The sequence below is a fragment of the Phalacrocorax aristotelis genome, chromosome 14 (genome assembly GCF_949628215.1).
Source record: "Phalacrocorax aristotelis chromosome 14, bGulAri2.1, whole genome shotgun sequence".
Taxonomy (NCBI): Eukaryota; Metazoa; Chordata; class Aves; order Suliformes; family Phalacrocoracidae; genus Phalacrocorax; species Phalacrocorax aristotelis.
In genome coordinates, this window is record NC_134289.1 from 10,800,301 (window position 1) to 10,815,308 (window position 15,008).

At 46.0% G+C, this 15,008-nt stretch overlaps 1 protein-coding gene across 8 annotated transcripts; it reads left to right on the top strand.

The window, feature by feature from the left end:
- Positions 1-1,838: 1,838 nt before the first annotated feature.
- Positions 1,839-15,008, top strand: NCOA4 (nuclear receptor coactivator 4). 8 transcript variants are annotated; one of them, XM_075109475.1, is made up of 11 exons: positions 1,839-1,925; positions 2,416-2,517; positions 7,911-8,064; positions 8,521-8,661; positions 8,782-8,870; positions 9,364-9,472; positions 10,051-10,122; positions 10,798-10,944; positions 11,174-12,184; positions 12,562-12,651; positions 13,236-15,008. In XM_075109475.1, exons 3-11 carry the CDS (start codon positions 7,924-7,926, stop codon positions 13,239-13,241), a joined length of 1,806 nt encoding a protein of 601 aa, XP_074965576.1. In that variant the 5' UTR covers positions 1,839-1,925; positions 2,416-2,517; positions 7,911-7,923; the 3' UTR covers positions 13,242-15,008. The 8 variants fall into 8 exon arrangements, with proteins under 8 accessions (XP_074965576.1, XP_074965580.1, XP_074965583.1 ...); XM_075109479.1 differs by having other exon boundaries at positions 10,801-10,944; XM_075109476.1 differs by having other exon boundaries at positions 1,915-2,036.

Below are 15,008 nucleotides of genomic sequence, written 5' to 3' on the forward strand. Positions count from 1 at the left end.
TGCTGGGTGACGAGATAGGTGGACACAACAGGTATATTAGCGCTGCTGGTTTTCAAGGTCAGATGGGGTCAGCATTATTTCCTCTTAAATCTAAATACATAGAGAAAGATTATATAGCACAGCCTGTATCTCCTATGTTTTTAGATGAAGGCAAATACCTGAAATGCAGGTTCCTAGGGTAGCAGCACATCTGGGGTTAGGTGGCTGACTTGTACTTTCTCTTATGTCAGCATTGAATTATTTGTACTCTGGCTGCAGCCATGAGTCCTACCCACAAGTTAAGTATCCTATTCAAAGGAACAGCTCCTTGGTCTACGCCCAGAGGAGCTCCTGTGTGTGTAGGAACCGGTGACTCAGCTACCACACCTATGCAGAGCTACACAGCTACTTAGCTTTCCATTTGAAGCCCTGTCTCTCTGTTAATGTATGTTTTAAGGACTGTGCAAACACGTAGGAAAGCCAGCACTTCACAGACACGCATTCTTGGAGGTGCTGGCTGGGTGGTCCTGGAAAGGCTGAGATCTCCTTGCTTTGAATAGCCAAAAGCGTGGGAAGCAGTGCTGCAACCCATTCTTGCTGCTCTCCAGGATAGTAACTGGATCCTTTTCCCAGCTGAAAACTGTGGTGGCAGGTATCAGGAGGTGTTCTGCTCTGCTTCACACCTGGGGAAAGACAAAAACAAACAAACAAAGGTACTGTGTAAAGCCAAGCCAAATGATGCACACTGGCAATCTGCCGGTGGACATGAAAAAGACCAAAACTGGTGGCCTGCCACACCCCCTGACATGTTCAATATTTCACTTTTCTCCTCAGCTTGGTTTTCTTGTGGGTGGGGAAGGTGACCTGGCATTGCCCAAGGTTTTAATAGAATTATAGAATCATAAAATCATAGAATCATTTAAGTTGGAAAAGACCTCTAGGATCATCAGGTCCAACTGTCAAACACTATCATGTCTCCTAAACCATGTCCCAAGTGCCGCATCTACATGTTTTTGAACACCTCCAGGGACAGTGACTCCACCACCTCTCTGGGCAGCCTGTGCCAATGTCTGACCACTCTTGCAGTGAAGAAATTTCTCCTAATATCCAATCCAAACCTCCCCCGACGCAGCTTGAGGCCGTTTCCTCTCTTATCCTGTCACTGGTGATGGCAGCAGAGACCAACCCCCCCCTCACTCCAGCCCCTCTCAGGCAGCTGCAGAGAGTGAGAAGGGCTCCCCTCAGCCTCCCCTTCTCCAGGCTAAACCCCCCCAGCCCCCCCAGCCGCCCCCCAGCACACTTGTGCTCCAGACCCTGCCCCAGCCCCGCTGCCCTTCTCTGGACACGCTCCAGCCCCTCAAGGCCCTTCTTGTCCCGAGGGGCCCAAACCTGAGCCCGGCATTCGAGGTGGGGCCTCCCCAGGGCCGAGCACAGGGGCCCCATCCCTGCCCGGCTCCTGCTGGCCACACCAGTGCTGACACAAGCCCGGGGGCTGGTGGCCTCCTTGGCCACCTGGGCACTGCTGGCTCATGCCCAGCCGGCTGTACCGGCACCCCCAGGGCCTTCTCCGCCGGGCACTTTCCAGCCGCTCTGCCCCAAGCCCGTGCCGTCGCCTGGGGTAAGGCCGTGCGGCCTCTTGCAGCAGGCCGGGCTGTCGGGGCTGGGCTACAACAACCCGTGCCGCCTGCAGACCTCCGGGGGCAGCGCGGCCCGCGATCCGTGAGGGGCCGAGGGAGCCGGGCCGCCCTCCCCCCGTGAGGGTCCCGCCGCCCCCCGAGCACGGCGTGCCGGGGCCGCTCCGCGCGACATGGCGGCCACAGCCGCCGCCACCCGCTCCTTAGCCGGTCCTCCGCGCCGCCAGGGGGCGCGGCGCGAGAAGGGGGCGGCGCTCTCGCGAGAGCGGGCGTTAGTCGCCGGGCGGCGGCGGGGAGCGGCGTGCGCGGCCGGTGAGCGCGGCCGGGCCGGGGCGGGCAGGGGTGACTGACAGGGGCCGGGTCCGGCGGTGGGACACGGGGACACGCGTTACCGCGGCGCGGCGCGGCGCGTCGTTAATTCCCGTAAGGGTTTTCTCTCAGAGATCCTACAGCGAGACCGATCGTGTCCCTTCCCGCCGGTCAGGGCGCTGCGGGGCCGGTTCCCTGCGCCGGGCCGGGTGCCAGCAGCCGCTGCGGGGCCGGGAAGGACCCGGCGTCCCCTCGGGGTGCCACCGCGGAGCAGGCAGCCGGAGGTGGCTCGGGGCCGGGCTGAGCGGGGACACCGCGGTCCCGTGGCGGAGGGCTGACATCGGCCGCGTGGGAAGGCCGTCGGGGTGTGCTGACTGATCTCGCTTTTTTTTTTTTTTTTTTTTTTTACACCCGTGGGAGGTGAAGCTGCTGGCACCTCCCAAGTCATCCCCCTCCTGAATTGAAAAAAAAACCCCACATTTTTTGTCAACAGCTGCGCTTTGCAAGGGCTGCATAAGGAGTAACAACCTGGGTTAGAAACGCTCAGGAGTTGTCGTGCTCCGCCTCTACGGAGAGCCTGGAAACCATCGCTTAGGTAAGGGGCGAGAGGCGTGAGCCAGAGCTTTCGGGGGTTTTGCTGGTAGTTGCTTCAGCGTTAAACTCGGTTTAATTAAATGGTTGGGATTAAAGAAGAGCTGACAGGAGAAAAAAAATCCCATTCCCCTAGGGATTTAGGTAAGGTGTGCAGTCACGGGAGGGGGGAAAAGTTGACAGTCACTTAAAAAATCCGGTCGTAAGTCTGCAAGTGCACGACGCTGTACTGAGGGATACACGAAGAGCGTGGCGATGCTGTCTTTGGGGCTGTATGCTTCAAGGGACCAAGGGATTTGTCAGCTGTTTTCCAAAGGGTTTTAGATGCCAAAGTCTGAAAGATGGTTTTGTTGCGATGTAAAATCTGCGTTAAGATAACAGCATGTCTTCTCCCCCCGGGATATCTGCTTTGGTGTTGTATGTCATTATGTTAGAGTGATTTCAGGCCTTCATATTCAGATGTTTTGTGATTTTGCTTATGTTCCTGCTGTGCTGTGCTTGAAAAATAATCTAACGATGGGTGGACCGTCTAACGACGGTCAGACCTCTTGTCTGAGCTGCACTGGTGACTTGAGACTCTTCGGAACGAGCCGAGAAACAGACGTCTGCGAAGACGTCTCAGTACGTGTGCTTTGTGCACTGGCCAGGCCCTGCCAGGGCTCGAATAGACTGAAAAGGCAGTTGTGTGCGTTCAGGTTTGTGGCACAGATCCAGTACGGTGCAGGCAAGTAAAAGCTACTTGAATTTTAGGAAATGTATTACCTGACACTCTTTATTGTTATCATTATTCTGTCAGGTGTTAATTTCACTTTCTTACTCAGAGCTGTTGGAGATAATTTTTTCTTTATGTGGCTTGTGACTTAAAAAATACAGTGGTACACACTTGTTTTGGAGTAAAACAACCCCCTCCCCCCAGCAGAAGCTCCAGACAGATACTGGCTTGTGATGTTGATGCTGTACTGGATAAAGTGCTCGTTCTATTTGGATGCAAATGGAAGCTTCTGAGGTTCCGCTCGTGTACTTACAGTACTTGGCTCCCTGACCACAACTCCCACGTACCTAATTTGGGATAGTTAGCTGAGAGGAACTACTGTTTTTGGTGGGGTGAAATGGAAATGAAGAGGGATTTCAGTTCAAACAACCCAGCTTGTGAAGTCAGGTCGCGGAGACCTTTGGAAATCGTTCCACATTTATAAATAGAGTCTGTCCCGCGTGAGGTTTTATTCTCTTCAGCAGCTTTTCCCCAGCAAAGGCGCGGCACGACCATCTTTATGAGGTTATTCTACATCCGTTTGAAACGAAAGACAGTGATCTTCCCAAGGTCGGCGGGGATGGTTGTGCTGAAAGTGAAGAGCTGGTAAAACCAGTTCTGTGCTGGCCTGTTAGCAGAGTGCGTGGGCGAGGAAGGGCTGTCCCCTCCTCCTCTGCTCCCCAGCCACCTAGTAACTAAAATCTAAAAAAAAAAATATATTTTTTGTCTATCAGTTTCTGACCTACAAAGGAAAACGAAGGAAGGCAAGTATGGGGAATACCACCTCGGGGTGGAGGCAGGCAGCCTGTGTGAAGGCTGGAGCTCGTACAGAGCGTTAGAAGTAATACCGCGACCAGAAGTTTTTTGCCTGCGGGGTGTTTGCAATGACAGCCCTCCAGGGAGGCATTTGGGTGTTAATAGAAACAGCCAAAAATCTGTCTGTAGCGACTGGTGGTTATTTTGCAACGAGGAACGATACTATTACCTTCCTGCCTCATTCGGGCAGTTGTTCTGGTTTCATAGCCGTAACTTTTTACTGATTCCACGCAGACGCGTCCGTGCGCTTTCCTAGTCTGCGTGCGAAATGGTGGAAGCAAGAGTGGGGGTAATAAAACCTGTGTGCAGGGGTCACTTCAGCCCCTCCGAGAGGTCACCGCATCTGTGTGGTTTATTATCGGAAGGATTTCTGGAACTTCACAGGCGCGGGGAGCCTCTCGGTGCTGGGGTTCGGGGGTGCGGGCAGGGACGGAAGGTTCAGCTTGGCTGCTGTGTAGGCTCGCCCCCCCTTCGGCCCCCTTTGCTGCAGAAGAAAGGCCTGCTGAATGCCTTAGTGCCCGGCTGCGCTTCGTTGCATTTATTACACGAATGAGACGCGTTGCCACGCTTCTGAAGTTGCAAGAGACAGCGGTTTTGTTGCAAAACTTTCTGGTGTTGTGGCTAAACTGCCGGCGGGGTGCAGAGAGGCGTTTGGTACGAGAGGACGGGTAAAGGAGGCGAGCAGGGCTGGGGCCCCGGCGCCCCCTCCCCGCCGGGCAGGGGAGGAAGGGGTGTGCCTTGGCCCGATCCCCCGCCCTGCAGAAAGGCTTGCGGTGCCGGCCAGCGCCCCCGGGGCGGTTCCGGCCGCCCGCCCCGGCCTGGCCGCCCCGATAAGGGCCGGGACGGCGGGGCCGGAGGCGGGCGGACCCTACGCACCCCGCCCGCCGCTGCCCCACGCCTTTTCCAGACCCTGCCTTTTCCAGACCCTGCCTTTTCCAGACCCTGCCTTTTCCAGACCCTGCCTTTTCCAGACCCTGCCTTTTCCAGACCCTGCCTTTTCCAGACCCTGCCTTTTCCAGACCCTGCCTTTTCCAGACCCTGCCTTTTCCAGACCCTGCCTTTTCCAGACCCTGCCTTTTCCAAACCTTGCCTTCAGCTGGCTCGGGTCGCGTCCGCGTCAGCGAGCAAGTATTTGCAGTGGGACTGAAAGAAAAAAAAAAAACCAACCCTAAGTTGCATGTGACTGCTGAAAAGCATTTTGGAGCCCGCGCTTCTGTAGAATAGAAGGTTGAAAATGGAAACAGCTTTATAAGCAGGACACTGCTGAATTGCTGCTTGTGCCCGGAAAGTAAGTGATGTGGTGGGGGGGAGGTGGGTGCATCCCGTGACGCAGTATACCCACGGTGTGGTACCTCCATGGGGTTGGAAACAATTAGATGACGTGGAAATTGCCAAAAATGGCGACTCCGTATTGCAGCCGTATATCCTGATGCAGAAGTAATTGTATTTTGTTACTGTTGAGCCTAAGTGCATGATCTCGGGTATTTCAGAGCTTGGGACCTGGAAATGTCTTAAACTCCTAGTGCTATTTGGTGATAGTTGGGAAGCGAGGAGATGGGTCGCTGTTCCCTCTTGTTTTTGTTAGAAGCTTGTGGAAATTGAAAAGAGGGGTGGATTGACTCGTCCTCAGCTGTAATGTTAGTTTCATTGGCTAAGTTTTGACAAAGCATAAGAACAGCCATTTTACAAGAGCTGGCTGACTGGAGGAAAGCAGCATTCATTCTCTCTGTGTACATTTTGGAGAGAGACTCTTGCAATCAAATGAAATACCAGAAAAGCAACAAACAAGTATTTTCAGAGATCATTAGAGGAGCATGTGTAATTTCCTTAAACTTGACTGTGCCAGTATGAAGTTGGTAATGCAAAGTGTGAAAAAGTAGCATTTCTTCAGGCATTGAGCCCAGTTCCCTAGTGGCGTAGATTCAGAAAAGACATAAATGGCAATGCAGCATACTTTGGACTTGATGTCTGTAGATACACAGCTTAACATTTTCACAAAACTCCTTTAAGTCTGTTATCTGCTGTGCGAGCAAACGTGGCAATTACACTTATCCTTTTGGACTTTGACTCGGTTGTTACCTAAGGGTATGATGAATGAAATAATAAAGAACAATATGATTTTTTTTTGTTTATTTTTGAGTATATGACAGCTTTTAATATATCTAACGTGCTTGTTTTCTTGGCTGGGTATATCTCTGCCTTTGCATTAATACTTTCAGGTTACATCTGAGAGCTTGGGCTACCACATTAGTTTTCCTGTAGATTGTACATGAGAGAGTTGACAAGATAAAATCTAAGGGGTGTTGTGAAGAGAAGGCTTACCTTTTACTGAACATCACTAGCAACGTGAAGATCACGAAACCTTACAGAATTGAACCTGTGAATGAATTAGGGTATGCAAATACAAGGACAAAACTGGCATTCGTAGCACAGAACGGAAAATTATGTATTTTGGACTCCTGCACCCTGCCTAATTTGGTGTAGAATTGACATAAGATTAAAACATAAATTTAAGTTCACTTCTCTTGGAGTTTTGCCATGCACTTCCTAGAAGATGAAATGTTACGGCGAGAATGGGATTGAGTTGTGTGCAGGGGCTTGGTGTGGTTTCTGTGCCTGCTCCATGTCTTGTGGCTGGGGGCACCTGGGGGGTGGGAAGCCCGTGGTGTGCAGGGAACCAAGGGAGATGCAGCCTCTGCTGCTGCCTCGCAGCAACCCTGGCTTTTTCTGTCACCTTCCTAGCCCTTGGCTCTCACAAATACACAGCTTATATGTGTCTGGCAGGTCTTGGCTGTAGAATGATTTTTGGCTTGCAGTTTATGTGGTCATGGGGCTTGGCAATTGCAGGCTAAACAGCTGCTCAGTAAGGCAAGCTCCGTAGTCGTCTTGTCGTATTCGAAATACTCTTTTCAGTTCCCTCCAAAGGAGTGGTAAAATCTATTAAATATTTAGATTGGTACACGTGTATGCTTTAATTCTGCTGGTAATTTCCATAGCTGTCATTGCTGAAGACTTGTTTTAAATAGACTTGTTTGTTCCAAATCTTTAGTTAGCTCTTCAGGAATCCCATGAAACTAACAGGAGAATTGAAACTCCTTGGTAACAAAATACTCTCGGTTTGGAAAAAAATGCTTCTATTGATGCATCCCCTTTTTACTAAAAATCCATATATAGCTTTTTTCTCTTGCTTGCAAAATCCTTAACAGTGTACATTCTGTAGAAATTTTGCATCTGAGCCCCTTAAGGATATGCTGAAGCTGAGTGAGTTGTTATGGCTGTGACCACAACAAAAATAATGGGCAGCTGCTATAAGTTTCGGCCCACTTGCTTTTTCAGTTGATCAAACTGCATTAGAATGTTCTCATTTATGGGAACCAGTTCACTTGCCTGCAGCTGAAAAAAGGGTGATTGAAGCTGTTCCTGCTCCTTGCTGGGCTGTTCTCCCCTAGCCCTGACAGAGCTACTGAACCTCGCCTGAATCATCCCGCAGCTGCTGGAGTCTGCTGGCTAGACACAAAGCCAGAGGAAGGTGTGTGGCAGGGGAGGATTGCCTAAGCTCCTGCAGTTGAAGCGGTTGTCAAATATCTGCTGGTTTTCCTGTGGTTTTGCAAATTCCGTGGGCTGAGGTGTTTGAGAGAGCATTTGTCACTCCTGGAGAAAGCTTTACCTATGTTTAGAAAACTTGCATCGGTGTAGGGTCTTTGGGGTTTTTATTTTTTTTGGTTCACCTTTATAGTGAAGTAGAGCAGAAGGTTCGTCACATTATGCCCTTCCTCTTCCGTTAAAGAGGAATAGAAACTATTATGAAATTTTTTTCCATTGTGTTTTAGGAACACTTCAAGAATGAGTCCATCACAAGATAGAAGTAGAAATTCCTGCAGCAGTGAGCCTCTGGCAAAGTGCCTTCAAGCGAAGAAGGACTTGGAAACAGCTATATCTGGGATTGTCAAAGCTGAACAACAGATTAAAGAGAACTGGCGGGAGGTAATTTTAAATGATTAAAAAATGTTTTAATAACTTAACATGACTTTAATGACAGTTTTTGTTATTCCAGGACACTTTCTATTATGATCATGGTCTGAAATTTTCCTGGAGACTTGCAGGCATCTTGCTGTCTAATTTGGTCATGCTTTTGATAAAGTATTCCTGTATTATTAGCGTAGGCACGCAGAATTTACTGAAGCTATTGGTTGAAACATCAGAATAGAGAGATATTGGAAATAACGTTGTTCTTTGATATTTCTTTAAAGGTAGCCTTGGAACTTCTACTAACTTGAGCCGTGTGGCGCTGTGGTTCCCTGCAGTTAGTTTTTGAGAAATGAATCGCTCCAAAAATACCACTTATCTGTGACACATACATACAATTTTGCAATCAGCGCAGCATATGCTTGTTCCTGCTCTTTGACAGATGTTCTAGAAACGGTATGTGTTACCTTACAGGTAAAAGCCAAGATTCACAGCCATATCAGCCGCCAGCTGGAATGCCTGCGCAGTCGTGAAGTGTGGCTGTTTGAGCAGGTAGATCTCATTCAGCAACTGAAAGAGGAGGCGTTGCAGCAGCAGGCGCAGCAGCTCTATTGGGTAAGATTTGGATGTAAATTGTTGCACTGGCGGTTTTAATTAAAATTGGTCCTTGCAAGTATTTTCTCAATTTTAATCTTAGAAGCCAAAACAATAACATGTGTTTTGTCTTCCGTGCAGTATTTGGGACAATTCAATTGCCTTATTCATCAGCTGGAACGCTCCTACAGTAACGAACTGGCAAACCAGATTTCAGTTTGCCTGGAGAGGTAAATACATTTCTGATGCAGGTTAACACAATCGCTATTCATTTTGACTTAGGATTTCAATCTGATTTTTGATTCTAATAGAACTAATAACAGCTCTAACTCACTGTTCCCACATTTTTAATGGTTCCTAGAAATAAGGTCTTTAAAGCAGTCTGAGATATGATTCCTCTCATCTTTTTAATCTTAGATTGAAAAAAGCAGGACTGTAATGAGCAGTGGAGCTATTCATTTCTGCATATTATTTCAAATAATAGTTGTTGATGGCAAATGAAGTAAGAAGAAGCTTGTGTTTTGCTGTCTATTTATTCTGTTTGTAGTTTGTGGATAGGCATCTCCTTATTTTTATGCAAGTATTAAAAGTCTTTCTGTTACCTAATTAGTGCCAAGTCACTTTGGAAGCCTTTTTATGAAATGGATTGATTCCCAAAACATGACAGGTGAAGAAGACTGTAATTTTTCTTTCCTTTCCGTAACTATCATCTTACTCTTTCAGACTGGGAAATCTTACTCTTAAACCAGAGGAGTCTTCCATCCTGAATTTTGAGGCTGACACATCTTACCTTCGCCAGGCTATTACCTCATTTGGTTCAATTAAAACTATGGTAAGCACCAAGACTTTCCTGGGTTGGAATATTTGAGAAAAAAAAAAAATCTATTCCAAGTGATATTTCTACTTCTAGTTATAGCTCGAATGGATCTTGTGGACGAGTCATATAGTTTTAGCTGTATAATATATACACAGTGGTTTATTAACTATTGCCTGTAGTTCTGATTTTGACTGAGCTTAGATCTAGTTTCATACATGTCATTTTAGTATATTTTAGCTGAGACTGAGGGAATGGTGATTATATTCTTACTCTATTCCAGCCAGTGAAAATTAATGTTATGGTTTTCTTTAGATATTAATACTTACACATCGTAGATGGCTTTCTGTGATATAAATATTTTGGGACTTTTATGTAAGCAGCATAACTTCTGTATTATTGGAGATAATTCTCTTGAAGTGGACCGAAGGTAGTATTTTTATAGTAAATTTTGCTCCGTTCTGTTTTTAAATGTTCAGAAAATTGTTAGCCACAAAGAGCTGACCAGTTGTAACTGCACATTACTTTGTTATTGTAGAGTTCATCCTAGAAACAGGACACCATCAAGTTTAAATGAACTTTTACTTTCCTTACAGCAAACCTCAGAGAGAGAGAATACTTCTCCCTGGTTCCCAGGGCAGAATTGTGCCCTAATGAACTGCGAGCAGGTAAGATTTTTATCTGTTAATGATTAATTTTATTAAAGGGAGAAGGAGAACTCAAGCACAACATGTTAGCTTGCTTGAGTAATGGCTTCTGTTTGTTTGTGAAGATGTTTGAGTAGCCAGTAGCAGTCGCTGTGGTGAGCGTTAGTGATCTGATGTTCTGGCTGCTCCAGGAACAGACGTGCAAAAAGGTAGTATGAAAGTGAGTTTGGAGTGTGGCTGTCAGTCAGAAGTTTTTAACTGAATACTCCTTGATGTTGCTAAGTCTGTCATCTTGGAACTATCCAATTCCTTTTAATGCAGAAATTAGTGGGAAATCTTATGTTGGGCTCTGCATAGAACCGGCATCAGTGAAGGAGGGAAGCAAATGCGTAATGGGAATTGTGGCCAGAAGGAGGGTTATGGCTGGGTTACACAGATCAGAACTGTGTGCTGTAGAAGTTGTTGCTTCCCTTTCTTGTCATTTGCTCTCTGAAGAATCTGGGATCACAAACCATCTATTGGTGCAGGGGCTTAAAGTCATACAGGCGACTGAAGATTTACTTTTTCCTTAATTAGAAGGGGCTGGTCTTTCTTTTGGTTCAGAAACACTGATGCATGATGAATGCCTGTTTTGATGTTCACCATAGATTACCTCAGCAATTAGACTTTCTCATAACCGAGAACATTCTTTCTCAGCAGAAAACATTGTGCGGGACAGTGAGTGCCTCGCTTGCTGACTGGTTACTTGGAAGCAGACCTGTGGGTGTTTGCCAGGCTCCCTATGTTCCCAGCACCAACCTTGATGAATGGGTTACACAAAAATGCATGTCAGAGCCCAGCCAGGTAAGCCCTTTATGCGCTAACCTAGTTTTTAGTAAAGAGGAAAACACCGTATCCATTTGCAGGCGGAATATGGTGGGAATTAAACCTTCTGTAATTCTCTTTGCTCTGCCTCACGTTCAACTAATACTTTTGCACTTACTATCAGAATGCTCCAAGCTGTAACTGTGCAAACAGCTTCTGATGGTTGTCTTTTAGTGTTAATAGAAGCATTTCAATGTGTCTTTACTAGGATTTAAATTCTTCCAAGATCTGTTATTTTGAGCAAGCCTGGGGAAATCTGAAAGATTTGGAAAACTGGCTCCTGCAGAATCAACAGCGTGATGTTGTTGGGAAGGCAGACTCCCCTGGCCGCAAGGACTCCACCTCTATTTCCAACTCATCCTTTTCCACTATTGAAAAGGTGGAGGAATTGGAATCCCTCGGACAAGAAGAGATGGACCTTTCCGACTGGTTGCTGACTCCTGACACGGAAAATGGAAATAGTGCTTCAGATGAGAAATGGAAGTATGAATTTAAACCTTTTAGGGAAGAATTTAATTTGAATGATTGGCTCCTCAAAGCTGAAACGTGTACCAGTTGTCGTGGCAGCCAGGTGAAAAGTGTGGAAATTGAGAACCTGGGAAATCTGAAGTGCCTGAACGAGCATCTTGACGGCAAGAAATCGCCCACTACATCTGCTGTAAATGCTTGGCTTCTCCAGCATCCCCAGGCTCCGTTTAAAGTGGAAGACGTGTGCAAAGCTAATGAGCTGTGTGCCAGCTTTTCAGAGTGTGTGTGTGATGAAAACTGTGGAAAAGAGGCTCTGTGTAAATGGCTTCTGAGAAAAGAAGGGAAGGATAAAAATGGAGTTCCAGTCAGCCAGAAGGACGCACCAAGCCCTGAGCAGGAGAAGACAAAGTCTGCTGCCAATACCTGGCTTAACGCCGAACAGAAGCTCGCAGGGGAACCAGTGAGTGCAGAGAAAGTGGATTATTCAGCAGAGATCGCAGAACCCTTCAAAGTATTGCTCGGAAGGCCTCTGACAAGCTGGCTAGCAAAGTCTGAGCACAACACAGAAAGTGCGGAAGAAAAGGCGAGTAGGGAGAAAGCAGATAATAGTTTCAAGAGTCCTTTCCTAGACCTCTTGGCTCCGTTCCACCTCCCCTTAAATGTAAACAGTTGGGTGTTGACTTCAAACAACCCAGAAAATGCTAACCCACCTCCCGTGGAAGATAAATGGCTTCTACGCAAGAAAGCACAAGTGAGCATGTTCTTAAGTTTTTGTTACTGCTGTGTCTTAAGCCAATGCGCCGGGTTTATTGTTTTGCTGAATTTAATGCCTGCCTTCTCTTCCAAATTCGTAGCTCTTCTGGATAATACTGACTGACAGTTTTTAGGTTTCTTAGCTTTTTTAATGTTTTAGTGATTATTACTTAGTTAATTAATTAGATGAGGCCAGTGTTTAACACAAAACAAAGTAATTTTGAAGTATAGCTATTCTTACTGAATGAAAAAAGTGTTCATCTCCAAGTCTGGGAATCAGTTTTATTTTCTTTGTGAACACTGGGACAGAATTTGAAGATGCATCAGAATGTATTTATGTTTGGAGATGAGTAATTAAGGTGACTTCTCTTTCAGGACTTTGGCCTTCCTACAGTTTGCGACCTTTTTGCTTGTATGAAAATCAATGGAGACAAAGAGAAATGGCTGTATCGGACTCCTTTACAGGTAGGATGCACAGAATGCATTACAACAGCTGAGCCTAAACGTAACTCGGGGGTACAGAATACAGACGATGGCAGCTAACTGACATCTTCAGAGTTCTCCATAAGGAGTGTTTAACAGCATTGTGATTTTTCTCCCCATATACCTTTTTAACAGCTTGGATGATTCCGTTTTTTCATTATTCCTCCCCTTTTGATCACAAGCCAGGGAGGAATTACTTATGTTCTTGAGTAAATCACTCTTCCACCGATTGACACTTGGTAAAATCTTGGTGACTTCTGTTGTAACTAGAACATACAATTAACGTCAAAATTTCTAGGCAGCTTCTTTCTTACCGTGGTGTATTTACAGCTGATGTAACGTTTCTCCTTCCTGCCAAGGTAACTCTTTATAACTGTTTATTGAAATTCACGAAAAAAGTCCTCCTCAGCAGACATACTTCAAACCCTAAAGGGCAAGAGGCTCAGGTCTAGGAAATATATTAGTATGATTTTTTTTCTTTTCCAAGGTGTCTTATACATGTTTTTTCCCCACAAGTGTTGCTTTCTGTTTATCAGAGGGAATAACCTGATTTTAAATTTGTTTAGATGTGAAGAACTGGAAGCATTGAAATCGTCCCCTTCCTGCTGATCAATCGCACATCACGCTGAGTGACTGCAGCCAGCTGAATTCTTGTGTTTGTGTTTGGCCGTCTGCTTTTTCTTCTAAAATTGTAACAAAAGGAAACATTACTCGTATAACAGAGTTACGGTGCAGAAGTTGCCTTTTTGTTATGATTAATTCTGAAATGCAAACCCACTGAGCATAAGCAATCTGATACTATAGAGGTGTTAGTAAATTCCTATCCGTTATGGGACTCTTGTGAATCTTCTTTAATGGGTTGTCACTTGAAGTGTGGTGAAGCCAGTGCAAGTATAAAGCAAAATCTCTGGTGCTGTGAAACATGGCAGTGACTTTAGAAGTGTTGCCGTTCCTTTCAGCTGCTACAACTTTGCCATGAGTTGGGTTCCAGCTTACTGGGATTGCAAGACAACTGGGGCTGTATTTGGAAGCAATTTCCTTTATTGAGCAGTTGGTAACTCTTAAAGGTTTCATCTGCATCTTGTATCGGTGCGTCTCCCGGCTGAGTAAGTGTAATCCAGGTTTTGAAAAAGACATAGATTTATGGGACCTGACACGTGACAGGAGAACTGATAACTCGAAAACTTTTCTTGCAAATTTTTAAGCCATTCAGAGAACACGGTAGGGTGCTAATTTTAATGTATCAATAGATCAGATCTTGCTGTCTCCCCAGCATTTAATAACCGTTTGAATTTCACTGAAAAAGCTGTGAGATGAAGTGTGTACGTTTCTGCTAGTTTTAGATAAGTCATAATGAACTTTTATTGACCTAAACCACTGGAAAGCAGGCGTCTGAGCCACATAACATTTAAAGATAATACCCAGGGAATTTGATGCCTTCTCATCAGACTGCTGTCATGCCGTTTAATTGGGAAACACTAACTTGGCAAACTGCGTGGCTCCCACAGACCCATTTTAAAGATATTTAAGCTGTGGATTTCCATGTTGTTACGCATATGAAAGCGGGGACGAGTAACTTTGATCCCTGTAGCTGTGGACATAATATGAGCAATACCTCTTTATATATTTAGCATTTTGAGCCCGTAGGAAGGGGAGTGGAGATGGTAGATGGAAATGTGGGTCACGCCTCTCAGCTTGCATGAAGAACTGTGAAGTTACATAGTTTATGGTGCAGCTTCTACTCACTTGAGAAATTGCTCTTAATGACTATAAAAATAGCCCCCCCTTCTCCCCATCCCTGCAGCCTGCCTGGGAATAACAGTGATTTCAGTTCTTTACAACACTGTAGAAAAGAAATTGTTAGCAAGATCCAACCTTGGTATTACTTTGTAGTGTGAACACATTCCTGTCAGATAAAACCTGTGCATTTGGTTAAAAATAAGATTTTAGTCTGCGAGGGGGGCGCTGCCCACCTGGAACCAGACCCCGAAAGGGCTTACCGTCAGCGGACGCTTGAGGCTTCCGTACTGTCACAGCTGGGGCTGTCTGCTGGAAGCTCACTTTCCCCTTTGAACGTGCCCTTGTAGCTGCATGGGAAGACTGCACTAACTCCAATAATAGCCTGAGTTGATTAGCTGAACTTAATGAAAGGTGATTGACGTGCAGCCCACCTCTTATAATTCCTTGTCGTCATTGTGTGCTACTTTGTCAGTTCATTATGAGCCTTTAAAACTTGGGGGTATGTATTCCTTTACTTACTCAACTGACTTGTTATCACTAATTGATATTTATGTAAAACATCGATTAGTCTTTTCCATTAAAAAATAATTGCAACCAAA